Raw genomic sequence first — 18,763 nt, forward strand, 5'->3', positions numbered from 1 at the left:
GTCTAGTGAGGCACCACTGTATAGCCTTGGCTTCTTAGTTTTTCATATGCAAAGAATTTTTGGTGCTGCTTCTATTGCTGATGAGACACTGCTGCTTTTCTGCCAGTAAGAAAGTGATTATAATAGTAACACCACAAGCGATGGCCATGAAATATGGAAACCCAGAGGAGCATTCAAGTTAAAACAGTGTATGTTATAGTTGTTGCTGCTGCCGCCAATGAAGCCGTATTTGTGAACTTGCATGATTTTGATTGAGGAAATCAATACTGAGGTAGCAGCAGAAAAGAAATTGGGGGGTGGGGAGGAAAGGAAATGTGTATTTTGAGTAGGCCAGAGTGCAATGGCTACTTCACCTGGCGGTATATCGCAGATGAAACAGCAGCTGCTCTGGCCCTCATAGCTCCAGCAGGTGGTATATTTAGACTGCTCTGCTGCGGGGAGAGGCTTGGTCAACTGCTTTGCAGCCACACACTCCTCAGCGGAGCAGTCTAAAGAAGCCACCCACCTCTGTCTCACACGGGTGGGCCACCTCTTCAGGAGAAAGAGGTAGCCCACCTCTGCCAGGCAGAGGCAGCCCTGCAAACAGAGCCTGACAGGCTCCATGCACTTGGCAATTGCTGGGGCAGGGCAGACGGGCTGCGTCTTTCCTCCTGGGTGGTCAGTCACCCTGGGAGTAAAGATGCAGCACGCCCACTTGGGCAGAGGCAGCCATGCGCCTTTGAGGGATCTCCCCCCCCCCCCCCCGGCTCACATCAGTAGCTTGTTCCCTCCAAACCCAGTGGGAGGAACAAACTGCATTAGCCCCGCGAGGCACTGAGTGAAACCACCACATCTCCCTTGGTTGCAATTTCAGCCCAGCTCCAATGCAGCTTGTTCCGCCATTCTGGTATATTGTCAGATCACAATGTTTGGCTGGTGATACATTGCAATGTTGAAAAGCTGGCATTGCAGAACCCCAATTTTGAGGTGACTAAGCAAGATAGTATCTAGTAAATGTTACTGCTAAGCTAATAAATGAGCAAGACTCATAAAAAGGACTGCTTAGAAATGCCCAGATTTCTGCTTCACAATATATCATCACAGATCACATGGTGCTTACTTCCAAGAGGTATCTTTTTTAAAAAAAAAGAAAAGAAAAAGTCAACCAGCTGGTTATATTGCATTTTCTCTTGCTACAGATTCCAAGTGGAGGCCTCACTGAAATCTGTCGAAAACCTGTGTCCCCCGGCCATATCACTTCCATAGCCGACTGGCTGGTTTCTATTGGCCTTCCGATGTACTCAAGCGCCTTCATGACTGCAGGAATCAATGACCTAAGCAAAGTGCCTTCTCTGTCAAAAACATCACTTCATGAGGCTGGCATCACAGAGGAGAGGCACATAAGCAAGCTTTTGGCGGCAGCAAGACTACTCAGTACCCTCAACCCAGAGACAATATAACACACTCTGAAATGTAGTATTTGCCAGTTGGAAAAGCCAGAGTTTCCTACCGTGTCAATTTCATCTTTAATTTCTCCAGACAGCTCTTTGGCATCAGGCAATGGAGGTCTTTGGGAAGACGTTGAGGCCCTTGTGTTTCTCTGTCAACGATTCACAAAGGAGAATATAAGAAGTTGTTTTGAGAGGGAAATGGTGCTTTCCTATTACTCCTTAAAGAAAAGGCACAAGAAGTTATGTTAGTTTCTTTATGACTGTGAGGCTGGCTTCAACCCATTTAAGAATATACTTGTCCATTACAAAAAAGGGAACTTCCTATTTGCTAGGAGATAGTTATAAAAACTCTACATCAACTTTTAAGCCCCAGGAACTTGAAGGAGTAGAGTTAGGTCTCTGTACTTTGGGGCTGCTCATTTGTTAAAGTGCAGCTCATTGATAAATCATGGATCTACAGTCCTAAGCAAACAACACCACAGGGGATGTTTTTACAAGTAAAAATCTTAAACATTACATCTCTTCATAGTAGCTTTATGTTTATCCTTTTCATTCCACCAATTAGTTTTACATAAATAAATAAAACTACTCCTTCCTATGTTTGGTGGATTTTTTTCAGGTTTCTGAGCCTCTATGTAGGCCAAAGATCCTCAATGGATTTAGTTTTATTGTGGATCTCCTTTTATGCCAGTGCAATTTCCAAGACCAACTCAGAAAATCCCTTCCTTATTTGTATAGAATTAAAGTCATTTTTATAACTGCTTCTTTAGCACTCAGCTTTTTATTTGCCTTAAAATGCTTTTGAGCAGTTCACTTACAGCATTCATGTTTCAGAGGCATTTCATTGTTGACACTATTATCTGGCACCTGACAGGTTTGTGTCTTATAGCTGTTATTGTAGATTGTAACATCTGTTTTGTAAAGTTTTCTTTTTGAAGTCAGATTTTGGTTCTCAGGCTAACAACTTGTTTATGGCAGTTCATATGCTGGTATTACTAAAAGGCTAAAAGATATTTTGCCTTGTGTATGTACATATATAATTATTATTAAAAAAAAGGTTTTTCATGTTACTTGCAATTTGGTGTTCTGTATTATATTGTCAGTTGAAATGCTGCAGCTTTGACTTGGTATCCTGACCATATCAGTGGAAAACATTGGTCTCTGAAAAACAAAAGGTTATCCAGGGAAGTAAATTAACTGATAACAAAATTGTGTGTCTCCACACAGTACCAAAACAAGAATCACATTCCATTGTATTGATGGGGAAAACAAACAAACTTTAAGCTGTCATTGTTGCAAAAAGTCAATATAATACCTCTTTTAATGGGTGTTAAAATGACAATTACAGTAGAATAAAAGCCATCTGGTTGGCACTGTGAGAACAGGCTGCTAAACTAGATGAGCCTTTAGTCTGATCCAGCAGGGCTCTACTTAGGTTCACCTGGGATGCTGAAACAGCTTGTTCTTTCTTCACCATGTTCTTGTTTTCTAAAACTATTAAACAATGCAGTGTAGAATCTCTTACTCCCTTCTGTGAATATAGATGAAGTTTATTTTTGTACATGACCAGACATTTTATATACCAAATAAGCTCAGCTTGAGTTCTAATGTATCCAGATTATTCTTTAGTGTCCATTAACAAGCTAAAATTGTAGAGGCTTTTCAGGATAAATAACAGCAAGTAAACTGGAAGATGTAATGAGCTCAGCATGGAATTGGAAACTCAGATCTGGTTCAAAGCTTTGTAATTTTACGCAAGTCTCGTCACCTCTCTAACTTGCTTTGTCCTGCCTATGAAAAGAAAGTAGTTTATCAACCTCTTAAAGCACATTCAACCTTAAGAGGAAAGTTGGGTCACAAAGGCAGACAGCCTTCCCCAAAAGTGTTTTTGACTTTTTGCAGTATTTTTTAAAAGCTAAAAGCAAAACATGATAAAGTAATTTAAACTAAGGTGTCCAAAGCTGCTCTGGATTTTCTTTCCTTTGATGAGACACAGGGAAGAGAGATGCTTTAACAGGATGGCTGTAGAGAATGTGAGACAGCTGAATGTGGGTTTTGGGTGGGGGCCAGGGTGGGGGCTGGGGGAGGTTAGTAAGTAAACCCTTTAACAAATGGACAAAAGCAGTTGTTAAGGCTTTAATCTGAAATAAACTTGTTTAAAAGTGCATCCATCGAAGCACATGGAACAAGCTTCTAAAAGTGTTGAAGCGCACAAAAAAGTTTCATTTTCTGAAAAGGTTTGCACTCTGGGCCTAATACCATGGGTCTGAAAGATACCAGCATAGGTTAGCTTCCACATGATGAGCACAAGCCAGTTGAAGTTAGCTCTTTGAAACTAGAGCATTAAAGCAATGAAAAGGGACTTCAGGGTGCTTCAATTTAACTGAATTATGTCCAGTATTTAAGCTTAGTATGCTAGGCTATGTAATATGGATAAAACTGTCCTCCCTCCAATCATTTAATATGGACAATGTAGTTAAAAAGTACCGTAAATACTTCCAATATCCATACACAATGACGCATTGCTTTCAGGTCCACTTTCTATTTAAGTAGATTTACAGACTAAACCTGTGGATTTTAAAACAACCATAATACATTTTGCAATAGACTAATATGACCCTTCCTACCAGCATAGATATAAATATGGGCAAAACAGAACACATGGTGCATGGGAAGTGAGGATTGCTTCATATAAAGAGGATTTAACATATTCTTCCTCCCTCACTATTACTGTCCCCCCCAAATTATACCATCTCCAGAAAAGTGCCTTGCACCTGCAACAGTCTGTAGTGGTCAGTCATTTCTCACATTACATGTCACTTGATTCACGTGGAGACCAAGTTAAAAGTAGAAACATTCCTTGGTGGCAACATGTATTGTCTGTCTCCAAGACTGTCATGTACAATGCTAATTCCCAGGAGACCATTTTTGGTAGGGGTGTGCTTTACAACAATATTTTCACGCAGTAAAAAACGTAATATAGCAAGTGGCCCCTATGACTTCTGACTGTCAAGGACCCCCAAAATGAACCCGGTTCCACCAAATCTGTTTGGTGTATTCTGATGGGCACACACAGTTGCCACACTTAGAAACAGTGTTCCATTTATTAAATGGAGAAAGTAGATCATGGACATTCATTTACATTTACAAATGTGTTACTGGAACTGAAGTTAATGAAGCAATGCACAAAGTACATCAGAGCACATGTAGTACACTGAATTTGGGTCATACGGTTGCAAATACATGTGGTATGACCAACAGAATTTTCATTTAGGTGTTAAGTTGTGTTTTAAAACAAATATTTTAAAAATGAGTACCTTGCAATATTTATCCTTCTGAATCAGGGGCACGTATGTGAGATGTGGCCTGCATCAGGTTTCCATCTCCTCCGCAGTTCCTCTGCACCCTCAACAGCAAGCTGCTGGTGGAGACTTTCCCTGCTGGAGCCTTTGAAAGGAAAGCATAGCCCTGACAATTGTGTGAACAGAGGTATTAGTTGCATGGAAAAATGTGGGTGGGTTAGTGTGAATGGGGTGTCACCCCTCCATAGGCGTATGCAACCCCTGACCTCTGTCCCCTGACAGAATGCAGCCCTCACCTCAAGTTTTTTCTCCTTTTCTAGATACACCCCCATAAAAGGCAGTTGCTTTTTAAAAGAGCCAATTGAGCAAAGGAAAGAAACCAACAACAATTGTTCTTTTAAACAACAAAAGCAGTCTAAATTTGTTAGGCTATAGAAGCTGCCTTACTGGTTCAAACTTGAATGACAGGAAAGGAAAAAACCAAGGTTCACTCTTATCAAAAGTGTTGCATACATTAATACCCCTAAGCTACATTAGGAATGAAACAATGATGATTGCTTAAACTGAATGACAAAGGGGTAGAATTTCTATGCCCGTTTACAAATCCAGTGCCAATTTTCCTGATTTTTTAAAATATATACATTGCTTTTTAAATGTTTTTACAATTTGTTCATCCTTGAGGTAGACTTTTGCTTACAGATTATTTTAGTTTATTGTTGATTTAGCAGTTGACCATTTCAACAGTACACTATATATATCCTGGAAAAGCCTTAAGAAGTTAGGTACCTCTTAAACATTATGTACAGCAATGAACTCACTGTAAACAATAGCATGTTATTTACCACCATCTCCTTATATGCAGGGTTCCAAGTAAATGTTGGATTGGAGACTGTCAAAATACACAAAGCCAGAAGCATGTGCCAATTCAATTCAATTCATTTCTAGACATACAGGGCCACTTAAGTCTCCATGGCATACTGTTTCAGTTGGCATCAAATCACAAGGTTAGCAAGGTAAGGCCTGATGGTCCTAACACTTGTAATTGTAAACCTGGCTTTGGTGCAAGTGGAAACTCTGGAAATAAGATCTTGAGCACAAATCCTTATTAACCCTTTTCACGCAGATCTAAGTGCAGCAATAAAGGTCAATTCACCAAGTCATGGCTGTACATCTGTATTGTATTATTTTTAGACTAAATGCATTGACTCCAAGCTAACTTTTACTCAAGACCTCTTTTTGGAAAACAAAACAAGTTATGTAACAACTAACAAATGTTGCACTTTCTGTATATGAATCAATATTTAAATAACTTATTTTTCTCCATTTGCTGTTCTTAAATAATGTAAGTAGCTGTAATATACCAGTACCAATAAGTCTTTGCAGTTTGCTTCAACATGAAAAAGCTGTGTATAATAAAAAAAAAATGAGAGAAAATGAGGAGGGGGGGGAATCTTACAAATTTGTAAATATTACTGTGCTGTGTTACATTTAGCAAAAAGAGGAAACAAAAGGAATTTTCTGTGTATGAAAACTTCTCTATAATTATGACTTATTGTTCATAGGAAAATAAATAAATTCTCTCAAGCTCATGTATCTTCTTTGTTAGTGTTAGTAATTTTTATTATAAAAGCTGAATTAGGGTTGGTAAGGTTTGTTAAAGGGGAGTTTGTTAAAAGGGAGATATTAAAAGCACAACTTCAGGCAATACCAATGAGACGGAAACATGGAAGGTGCCTAAAGAAGCCAGGCTGGCTATCTAAAGAACTTTTGACTGAGTTAAGATTTAAAAGGGATATGTACAAAAAATGGAAAAGGGGGGAAATCTCCAGAGAGGAATTCAAACATATAGCCAGCACGTGTAGAGACAAAGTCAGAAAAGCTAAAGCACAGAATGAACTCAGGCTCGCCAGAGAGGTTAAAAGCAACAAAAAGGGCTTTTATGGGTATGTCTGTAGCAAAAGGAAAAACAAGGAAACAGTGGGGTCACTCAGAGGAGAAGATGGTGAAATGCAAACAGGGGACAGAGAAAGGGCAGAACTCCTCAATGCCTTCTTTGCCTCAGTCTTCTCCAAGAAAGAAAAAAACGCCCGACCTGAAGAATATGGAGCAGATGATTCAGCAGGGGAAACACAGCCCAGAATAAGTAAGGAGGTAGTACAAGAATACTTGGCTAGTTTAGATGTATTCAAGTCTCCAGGGCCAGATGAACTACATCCAAGAGTATTAAAAGAACTGGCAGAGGTGATTTCAGAACCACTGGCAATAATCTTTGAAAATTCCTGGAGAACAGGCGAAGTTCCAGCAGACTGGAGGAGGGCAAATGTCCCTATTTTCAAAAAGGGGGAAAGAGAGGACCCAAACAATTACCGCCCAGTCAGCCTGACATCAATACCAGGAAAGATTCTAGAGCAGATCATTAAGCAAACAGTCTGTGAGCACCTAGAAAGAAACTCTGTGATCACTAAAAGTCAGCATGGGTTCCTGAAAAATAAGTCATGTCAGACTAATCTGATCTCATTTTTTGACAGAATTACAAGCCTGGTAGATGAAGGGAACGCTGTGGATGTAGCCTATCTTGATTTCAGCAAGGCCTTTGACAAGGTGCCCCATGATATTCTTGTAAAGAAGCTGGTAAAATGTGGGCTAGACAATGCTACCATTCAGTGGATTTGTAGCTGGCTTACTGACCGAACCCAAAGGGTGCTCATCAATGGCTCCTCCTCATCCTGGAGAGTAGTGACTAGTGGGGTGCCACAGGGTTCTGTCTTGGGCCCAGTCTTGTTCAACATCTTTATCAATGACTTGGATGATGGGCTTGAGGGAATCCTGAGCAAGTTTGCAGATGACACCAAATTGGGAGGGGTGGCTAACACCCCAGAGGACAGGATCACACTTCAGAATGACCTTAACAGATTAGACAACTGGGCCAAAGCAAACAAGATGAATTTTAACAAGGAGAAATGTAAAGTACTACACTTGGGCAAAAAAAATGAAAGGCACAAATACAGGATGGGAGACACCTGGCTTGAGAGCAGTACATGTGAAAAGGATCTAGGAGTTTTGGTTGACCACAAACTTGACATGAGTCAGCAGTGTGATGCAGCAGCTAAAAAAGCCAATGCAATTCTGGGCTGCATCAATAGGAGTATAGCATCTAGATCAAGGGAAGTAATAGTACCACTGTATTCTGCTCTGGTCAGACCTCACCTGGAGTATTGTGTCCAGTTCTGGGCACCACAGTTCAAGAAGGATACTGATAAGCTGGAACGTGTCCAGAAGAGGGCAACCAAAATGGTCAAAGGCCTGGAAACGATGCCTTACGAGGAACGGCTTAGGGAGCTGGGTATGTTTAGCCTGGAGAAGAGAAGGTTAAGGGGTGATATGATAACCATGTTCAAATATATAAAAGGATGTCATATAAAGGAGGGAGAAAGGTTGTTTTCTGCTGCTCCAGAGAAGCGGACACGGAGCAATGGATTCAAACTACAAGAAAGAAAATTCCACCTAAACATTAGGAAGAACTACCTGACAGTAAGAGCTGTTCGGCAGTGGAATTGGCTGCCAAGGAGTGTGGTGGAGTCTCCTTCTTTGGAGGTCTTTAAGCAGAGGCTTGACAGCCATCTGTCAGGAATGCTTTGATGGTGTTTCCTGCTTGGCAGGGGGTTGGACTGGATGGCCCTTGTGGTCTCTTCCAACTCTATGATTCTATGATTCTATAGGTACAAAGTTGCTTGGGAAAGGGAAGCTGTTTCAACCCAAGGATCACATGCCCTCCTAACAAACCATCGGGGGGGCACGCTAGTGGTAGTTCCAGAAGGAAAAAGTGGGTGGAGCAACAAATGTTAATTTACTGACGCATTCCTCTCTGTCCACCATCCAGACAACAAAGAGTAATTATCAGAGAGTTCAAGGACACATTCTAGTCAGGCAATAGAACACTCAAGGAGGGTGCATAGCAGCTCCAAGCAAGGGGAGTGGCCTTGGGAGATTTCCATGGACAAGCAAAGAGGAATGGAGGGCTTCGTTGAGTTTTGGGGACCAGAGTTTTCTCATCCCCACAATAAGGTTTAGCAAAGAGCGGGGAGCATTGCTGAATCTGCAGAGGCTGAACATGAGCAGGGAAGTCATGAATATCAGCTGTTGATTCTTTCCTGATCTCCAATGTTCCTTCTGTGGCTTTGGAGATTACAGAAATGTCTCCTAACTGGCATTCATGGATTTACATGTTACTTGAGTTTATTACTTTCCGTTTAGGTTGCCCATTGACCACAGTTCTCTGGGCCATTTATAAATATTTAAAAGCAACAAAAATTACTTTTGACCCAAGTAGCATGTTTGCCCATAATGCTAGAAATGTGAAAAAGAGTCTTTCAAAGAAAGAGAAGGGCTGGAGTGAATTGTTTAGAAATTATTTATTATTTGATGGTGGTGATGACCATCAAAGATGCAGGGTTGCATTGGTAGTTCAGGCTTGGAATCATTGTAAGAGTTCACATTCACTTCAAACTGCTTTTCCCCATCCCTGTCAAATTAACAGTCAACTACCTCCACTAGGCTGCCTGGGCCCAGCCATCTGACTATATTATTGCAGTGACTCTCAAACTGAGGATTAAAACTCACTGGTGTGTGATAAATTATCTCTTATTAACTCAGGCCAAAAGCATATTAGGTCCAGCATCCTCTTTCCTACAGTGGACAAATGGATGTTTTTGGTAGCTGACCACTGGTTTAATCTTTTTGTCTGTTGACATAACCTCTGGGTACCAGATGTTGTGGATAGCCAGTTCATAATAAAAAATACACTTGTTTATAGAAATAGAAGATTTTTAAAAAGCAAATGGTGGAAATATTCCACAGAATAACAATTGCCCCAAGTATCCATTTCCAAAATAAAAGCAAGAGTTTAAATATTGCAGAATGGTGGAAGAAATTAATGAAAGTTTAATATACAGCCTGGAAAAATACAGTACATTGGAACCTTGGTTCCCGAACGGCTTAGTTGCCGAACAAATCGGCTCCTGAATGCCGCAGACCCGGAAGTAAGTGTTCTGGTTTGCTAATGTTTTTCAGAAGCTGAACGTCCAACACAGCTTCCACTTGAGTGCAGGATGCTCCTGCAGCCAATCGGAAGCTGTGCCTTGGTTTTGGAACGGTTGGACTCCTGGAACAGATTAAGTTCGAGAACCAAGGTACGGTACCACTGTAGCTGGTAATCAGCTGGTTCAAGACTACTGCTCACATTTGTATGATGATCAGGCTGAATGTGTAAGTCCATCAACCACAGTTTAAAAAATTCTCTCTTGGAAATTATCCTGGGCAGTTGCATCATAAACTCTTATTCAAAGAATGAACATGCAGAAGTCTACATAAGGTGTTCATAGCTACATAGTAAAATTAGATTGTGTTTTGCTGTCAACACTGACTGTAGGTCAGAGGGCATTGTTCTGCTTAACTAGAAATAGGACACTGGGCTTTTCCTGCAAGAATTTTGAAGAGTTATGATACAGCCACAGTCTGTTTCCAAGTTACTTCTGAGTAACAAAATAGAAATAAAAACAAAAGCAACATGACAGCAACAGCAATTGATTTTATACATTCCTTAATCTGGAAAGAATTATGCCTTCCAAATGGCTGCAGCCTGTGATATTTTGGGGTCAAGCACAAATCCTAGAAGTATTCTTATTTCCTCTATGTGTGTGCACATGTACACATACGAAGATCAAATCCAAGTTACTAGTGAAGAATGGCATTCACATTCCAAAAATACAGAAACCACTTCCTGAACGCCATCTGCAAACCATTCAGTTCCAAAAGACAGATAACACAGCAAGTCCTCAGTCAAAAATTCACAATGTTCTATTTTCCAAAGGGTGGAAATTACCCTATTGCTTTAAATCTTTTTAATATATACCTGCCTTATGTCTTTGAAAGTCATGCTTGGTTTCACTCAAAACAAGCCATGGTTGGTGAGTCAAGAACAAACCTTGGATTCACATCATGCTTTGAGTGAAACAAATCATGATCCCTGGTTCAGACTGACATAACATTAAGAGTCATGTTTTGTTGCTCTCACTAGGCAAGCAGCAAAACACCAGCCATGTTCATGTTCATGGTAAACTATGATATAACTATGACATGTGAACACAGCCAATATGTTCCTCATTCACATGAAATGGACAACAATATTAATTAGGCTGGGTTTCTTCCCTGCAACTTCTATATGTGGCGGCTGATTTTTGTTTTTAATCTGCTAATGAAACAGAATCTGCTGCATAGCTTGAAAACCTCAAATTACTATGGAAAAACATCATTGGTTCAGAATCTGCAGATGCTCAGATTTACTGCAGCTATTACTGTAAGCTTCTTTAAAAGCCTTTGCTCTGTGGTTTACTAGGTCTCCAGCCTGCCCAGTTTCCTCCAGTCTACTCCAACAGGCAGTTGCTTTACACCATGTATCAAGCAGACCATCACAAAACCAGTATTCAGAAAGTTTGTGCAATTTCAAATTCTGTACTATATCACAAACAAAACGATGCTCATACAGTACTTATCACTCCACCCGCCCCCCAGTCTCCAAACTGTACAAAGTGGTCTCAGATGCAACAAAGCTTTAAAGAAAATAATCAGCTCTTGAGATAAATTATTTGGGTTGTATCTAATGAAGTTGTCCTGTTGGTGCAAGGACTTCCGCCTGTGCAATGAGGGTCCCCTCCCTCAACTCTCCCTGTGCACCGCTACCTATCCTGCCCTGTCCAATCTGTTCTGGGGCTTTCTCCAGCCCTTTGGAGCAGATGGGGGTAGGGAGAGTAAGTCCCATTGCACTGGCAGAAGTCTGTCCCGTAACAGTGGATGGCTTCATATTCATACAACCCTATGGTGAAAAGTTAAATGTTTTCTTGGAAGCTCACAACAGTTTATTTATGACAGAATGCAAATGAATCTCAACTGTTTATTTTCTCTATACCTGCTCAAGGTCTGCTGGGACAGCAAGAAAGTAGCAAGAAGCCTTGCAGGAAAAAGTTAACAATCAATCTGCTCACTAGAAAAAGGGGTGAGTGGGGGTGATTTCCACTTATTCAAGTAATCGGCCTCGGTCCAGTATACCTGAAGGAGCATCCCCACCCCCATTGTTCTACTAAGGTCCAGCGCCGAGGGCCTTCTGGCGGTTCCCTCGCTACGAGAAGCCAAGTTACAGGGAACCAAGCAGAGGGCCTTCTCGGTAGTGGCACCCACCCTGTGGAACGCCCTCCCACAAGAGGTCAAAGAGAACAACAATTACCAGACCTTTAGAAGGCATCTTTAAGGCAGCCCTGTTTAGGGAAGCTTTTAATGTTTGATGGATTTCTTTATTTTAATGTTTTGTTGGAAGCCACCCAGAGTGGCTGGGGGAACCCAGCCAGATGGGCGGGGTATAAATAATATATTATTATTATTATTATTATTATTATTATTATTATTATTATTATTAACATCACATCTCCCTCCCCCACTGTAGCTTAAGAGGCAGAAATACATTCAGATTTAATTATCTGAGACTGCAATATTTACTATAAAGTAGGCCCCAATGCAGTAGAACTAAAGCAGGTTTCATAATTAAGCACAATAGTGTACACAAAAAACAGAATTAAAGATCTCTTTGAATCGACTCACAGCTTGATCCTTTGGCATCAGTTAAGTTGTGTGGCCTACAACTTGGCCCAGGATCCTATACTGTAGTATGCATGAGGGATTAGCCTTCCCACATGAGCACTTGTACTATAAAAGGTCTGTAACAGGGATGGCTCTCCAGACCTTATTCAGTTCCAATTAATCCCTCAGCATTGCTGGCTGGGACTGATGGAAGCAGGACTCCAACTCCATCCCTGGCCTATAATTACGTACATATATCATTTTTCCTCACCAGAGAATTGCCTTGTATCATAGATTAGGGAATAAGGGGTTACAAATCAAAGTATGCTACATCCAAGCAGGCATAAGTCTCTTTGTTTACACATTGAACAACTGGTTTGATTACAACATTTGGCTATGTCCCAGAAAGGGATGTCATCAGGATGGGGAGGCCTAGACCAGGCACCCCCAAACTGCCGCCCTCCAGATGTTTTGGCCTACAACTCCCATGATCCCTAGCTAACAGGACCAGTGGTCGAGGAAGATGGGAATTGTAGTCCAAAACATCTGGAGGGCCGAAGTTTGGGGATGCCTGGCCTAGACTGACTGACTTAGTTGTCAGGGATGGGGAACCTGTTGCTCTCCAGATGTTGTCAGCCTACAAACCCCATCATCCTTGACCATGCTGGCTGGGAGTGATGGGAGTTGGAGTCCCACAACATCTAGAGGACCTCAGATGGCTCACCTCTGAGCCACCTTTGTGGCACAGTGGGCCTTTAAGTCACTGCACAGAGACCCATAGTTAGTAGGCATTAGAAAGTGCCACAGTGAATTTGGTGGCCTGAGCTCTAGTTTGCTTTGGCCTATGTGAGGGAAGACTGGCATACAAAGTATGTTTGCAGTGTGGTCCACACTTGGTTGTGTTTTTCCACCTCAGAGTTGTGGCCTCTCAAATCCTCCTATAGGGTTTATTTTTGGACTTGGGCAAGACCACTCATGAAAGCTAGTTTGAAGCTAGCGTTCAGAGAATTTAAATAAACTTCAATTTTCTTGGCTCCTTACTAAAGTCTTCTGTCCTGAGATGATGAGGGATGAAGTTTTCTAGAGTCATTAAATACATACTGACTTGAAATCAGGATGCTGACTTGGCTAATTTACTTATTCAGTTCCAGGATTTAATTGTATAGATGTCTTTGTAACACAGAAAAAAAGTCTGAAGCAATTTGATGTTAATATTTAAGGAAGAGAAAAACATTACATAAGGCAAATTACAAGAGCAATTTGATCTGTCCCCTGTTTGGGGGCAAGTGATAAGTTGATAGTGCCTTTTGGCTCTTGAGACTCGAAGAGGAAATGGCAAGCTATCTGAAGTGAGAAAGGAAACATTCCCGAATTATTGCCTACTTTATATACATTGAAATATCCCACTTTGAATGCTAAATGGAAATAACTGCCAAGTTCCATCTGGTCCCAGTAAACTATTTTGGCTGTGATTCAAATGAGCCTGTAGCACACATACCAGAGATAGCATGTGTGTGTGTACAGCTGGGAGTCCTGGGACTGTCTCTAGGCTCCAGGGCAGCCCTCTCCCTGTCTCAAAACCGGAAAGCCCCCCGCTCTCCAGAAAGGCACTGAAAGTGCTTCGGTGCAATGCCTGTGTCTCTTTGTCAAACATTTTTTGTAACTTGTACAGGAGAATTTCCTACCTGATTGCAGCCTTTAAATTTAATATTCTTTATTTGCTTTTTCATAACAATCTCTTATATTTTTCTAATTCTCCAAATTGTTTTAAGGCTGGTGTATAAAACTTAAACTGAAGGATCGACTTTTGCCACATGACCTGCCTATTTATTAAGATCTCCACCTGACACCCTATTATGAGTCCCCCTGTACTGAGGGGCTGCGCCTATGAGCATCTTATTTGCCTTGCTGTTCTCCAGAGATACTTGCCTGGCACCCACTCATTTAGGTAAGAGGTGAAGGCCGTTTCCTTTTGAGAAAGGATACTATAGTTTTTATCTTTGATCCCGATAGTTCTCTCGGTGTTTCGTTTTTATTTTTCATCAGTGACCAATTCTTTTTCTGTTCATTGGTTCAATATTAAATTGTGAAGGCACCTTGAGCACATTTCATGGGAAGCTGAGATTAATTTTCATAATTATTTAAATACAAGTGTTTGACATGGACTCTAACTATCTTCACTGTTCCCTTCTGCATTTTGAGAAACCCAACTAATTAACAGTTGCTGCTATAAAGCTTATTTGTTTATTTTAAGAATTTATAAACCACTTAATATAAACTAAAGCTACGGTATTGGCCTCAAAACATAAACCAATAATTCAGCTGAAGTAGAAAAAAAAGGTCTTCATCCTATGTCTAAAACAGAGCAGTAACTATCTATTCACCAAAGGAACAGGGTTCAATAATGTTGGTGCCACCACAGCGAAGGCCTTGTTGCCGCTAACCACACACTGAACGTGTGGCACTGCCAAAAAGACTTCATCAGCTGAGTGCAGGCTGTGATACAGGAGGCAAAAAGGTGTTTAAGATAAGCTGGTCCTCAATTGGTTTGGTCTTTATGAACTAAAAAGCAGGATCTGAAACCTGGCCCAGTTGCATACAGGTAGGCAGTGCAATTCTTTCAACACGGAGACATAGAGCTGCTTCCAAACGGATTGGGCTGCCTCCCTAATCTACAGATAAAAGTCAAATCTTGCAGATAGTGCACATCCCTGTCCAGGAATCATCATTGTTGGCATACAAATTGAAGCTGGCAGAAAGCATTCCAAGCCATTGAAAACACCTGGGCTTCCAGCAGTAGTGATGGATCTAGGAGCACTGCCAGACTACAAGCCTGCTCCTTCAGAGAGAATGCAACCCCATCTGGAACAGGCAATGGACCAGTCCCTCAGACCCTAAAGGTTTCCTGAAAAAGGTATAAATGTTGATCATATTTCTCATCCCAATATATATAGCCCTGAGTCTTAACTGTTGATCTATCAGTTCTGAAAGTTTAAACATGGGGGGGCGGGGCACAGCTCAGTAGCAAAGGACATACTGTGCATGCAAAAGAATCATAGGATCATGAAGCTGGAATCTAGTCCAGCTCCCTGCAATGCAGGAATCTTTTGCCCAACGTGGGGCTCAAACCATGAGATTAAGAGTCTCATGATTAACCAAGTGAGCTATGCCCAGATTTATTTCCCAGCATCTCCGGGTAAGGCTGGGAAAGACCCCCGCCTACTCCATTCTCCACATTCCTCATAATATACAGTAGTTTGGTTTTATCCGGGCTATTTTACATTGGGTATTTTGTTTATCTAGCAATCATTTTAGTAATATTTTGTGTGTTTGATGTATTATTTTATTGCGTGTGGTGTGATCAACTGTAAACTGAGTTACAAAACTTATGGGTTGCATCTACCCCTGTCCATGTGCAAGATGGGGCTGCAGAGGGGAGGGGAGGGGAGGAAGGCGAAGACCTGCTAATCAGGAGTGTGCAGGGCAATTAAACCAATTACCTGAGGGGAAGGTCTTGAAGCAGAGGCTGGATGGCTATCGGCTGGGGATTCCATACTGTGCATTCAGTAAGGGGTTGGACTAGATCAGGCATCCCCAAACTGCGGCCCTCCAGATGTTTTGGCCTACAACTCCCATGATCCCTAGCTAACAGGACCAATGGTAGGGGAAGATGGGAATTGTAGTCCAAAACATCTGGAGGGCCGAAGTTTGGGGATGCCTGGACTAGATAGTCTACAAGACCACCACCACATACATTATCTCACTCCTTCCAACAGCTCTGAAAGAGAGGTCAATATAGTGTGACATGAACAGAGCTTGCTAAGAGCCCCATTTTTCCTTCATGACCACAGTGATGTCAACAGATTGCTACAAGGCTGTCAATACTGCAGCATCACAGTTTCTGAAGAGCTTATTATCAGCAGCAGCCATTTCATCAAAGGAATGTCGATGTGGGCTTAGTACCATAGAGCCCTAGGTGACAGCAGCAGATGGAAAGTGTCCTGTTCCCCATTCTCTGCAAACTGCCTTATCACTCTGCTGCAATATGGTAAGTAGTCAAAAATAAATCTTCCTGGCCCAAAGAAAGCAGAAGGATAGATTATTCATCTTTCCTATTGTGCTTTTAGGGTTCTCTATGCAGTCACAAGTGGCTTCTGCAAAGCCCCACAATAGGAAAACTGTAATTTTCCAGCCCCTTATTTCTGAATCCTTCATTAAACCACCTTTAACTTCAGGATTAAGGACCCAGGTGGCGCTGTGGTTAAACCACTGAGCCTAGGGCTTGCTGATCAGAAGGTCGGCGGTTCGAATCCCTGTGACGGGGTGAGCTCCCGTTGCTTGGTCCCAGCTCCTGCCAACCTAGCAGTTCGAAAGCACGTCAAAATGCAAGTAGATAAATAGGAACCGCTACATCGGGAAGGTAAACGGCGTTTCCATGTGCTGCTCTGGTTTGCCAGAAGTGGCTTTGTCATGCTGGCCACATGACCTGGAAGCTATACGCCGGCTCCCTCGGCCAATAATGCGAGATGAGCGCGCAACCCCAGAGTCGGTCACGACTGGACCTAATGGTCAGGGGTCCCTTTACCTTTACTTTAACTTCAGAATTAAATCGCTGTTATAATGTGAAATCTGAAAAGAGAGGCATTACAGAGCTGCAGAGTTAACATCTGTATAGCAGGAATCAGACCAAGTGCCAGAGATGCTCCAACATTATCATCAGAATGTGACATTAAACTCATTAGGGGGTTCTGAAAATGCCGCCATGCATCATTAGCCAAACAATGAATGCTTAAGGGTTTCCTCAGACACACTGTATAATATGATAATACACTTAAACTAAAGTGATATTCAATGAGACCCCCGAGTCCTATTTTCAGTTTACTGCATGAAAGTAAAGAAAAGCAGCTGTGCCTTGTAAAGGCAACAAAGCAGTTTCTTACCCAAGTGCATACAGCCATCTACTGGTGACCAGAGGAATCAAGCACCATAAACACACAAGAGAGAACTATTTATCTTGAATTTTAGGTAGCGTTGCTGGTGCATTACAATCCAAAAATGCCAAGAGGGTAAAAAGTAATGGGAGAGGTGCTGTGTAAAACTACCAGGTCATGCCTGGTATCAACCTTGTCACCAGGTTGCACCAAATGCTGCAGGAGGAGAAAAGGGTGGGCTCATTCCCCATGGAAGGCAGCTGTTACTTGGTTCAGCACTGAAAAAGGACACAGGTCCCCTGCAAGGCAGAGAACAAAAGTACAGTGGTAGCTCTGGTTAAGAACTTAATTTGTTCCGGAGGTCCGTTCTTAACCTGAAACTGTTCTTAACCTAAAGCACCACTTTAGCTAATGGGGCCCCCTGCTGCTGCCACGCCACCGGAGCACGATTTCTGTTCTCATCCTGAAGCAAAGTTCTTAACCCAAGGTACTATTTCTGGGTTAGCGGAGTCTGTAACCTGAAGCGTTTGTAACCCGAGGTATCACTGTAAAGGAAAACATGGTAGCCCTTACATTGGCAAAGCTGGAGATGGATTTTAGGCAATCACCACACATCAAGTCAACTTGTGTCATATTGCCAGCGGTAAGAAACATCCTGCATGGAGGTTGTCAAATATCCTAACTTATAATTGTCAAGTCTACTCCCCCCACACGTTGTGAGGTTCAATTATTATTCCTTCTAAAGTTGACTAAACCTCTTCTGGCGCAACGGAACACCGTGATGGAAACCAGAGCACACGGAAATACTGTTTAGCTTCCTGCCACAGCAGTACCTATTTATTTACTGGTATGCTTTCAAACTGCTAGGTTGGCAGGGGCTAATTTGAACTGCTGACTGTAACAAACCTCTTTTCTCTATTACTGTACTAACAGTATGCTGAAGGAATTCAGTTGAGGATCACACAAACCCCTATTCCTTCTTTCTCCCAAATAAACACCCTGTTTATATATGGGTTTGCTAGTACATAAGAGTTCAATTCCAGCTTCACAGTTAACGTGGCCCTGTATCCTTAAAAATTCCAGGCAAATTTTACAGGAACAATCTTGTGCCCTCAGTAAGGTTTCCCTCTCAACTCAGGTTCACCTCAGCAGCTGTTTGCCTCATCACTTTAGCTACTTCAAGGCACTCTTTCCCTTCACTTGCCTCCTCTGTGCTGACTTTGAGATACAAACTATCCACCTGCTCCTCAGGCTTAGTTTTATCTCCACTCTTCAGTCACCTCCCTTTTGAGTTTAGATACGTTGCTGGAATAAGGAGGAACATCCGATTTGACACAACATAGATGAAAGTTTTATTTAACTGGAGAACATATATATTTCTTTATGGTTGCATTTGTTTAAACTCTTAGTTCATAGTATTCGATTATTCCATAAAACTAGCACATTCGAATAATCCTAATATCCAACCAAA

At 41.7% G+C, this 18,763-nt stretch overlaps 1 protein-coding gene across 4 annotated transcripts in view; it reads left to right on the plus strand.

Moving 5' to 3' along the window:
* The window catches only part of SASH1 (SAM and SH3 domain containing 1), a 534,239-nt gene extending 532,602 nt beyond the window's left edge, over window positions 1–1,637 (plus strand). For all 4 annotated transcript variants that reach the window (XM_035108796.2, XM_035108791.2, XM_035108795.2 and 1 more), the window contains exon 20: window positions 1,179–1,637. In XM_035108796.2, coding sequence (XP_034964687.2) covers window positions 1,179–1,439 — 261 coding nt within the window. In that variant the 3' untranslated portion in view covers window positions 1,440–1,637. The remainder of the gene's footprint in view (window positions 1–1,178) is intronic.
* The last annotated feature ends 17,126 nt before the right edge of the window (window positions 1,638–18,763 follow it).

This window comes from Zootoca vivipara, chromosome 3 (assembly GCF_963506605.1).
Source record: "Zootoca vivipara chromosome 3, rZooViv1.1, whole genome shotgun sequence".
In the NCBI taxonomy this organism is placed as follows: Eukaryota; Metazoa; Chordata; class Lepidosauria; order Squamata; family Lacertidae; genus Zootoca; species Zootoca vivipara.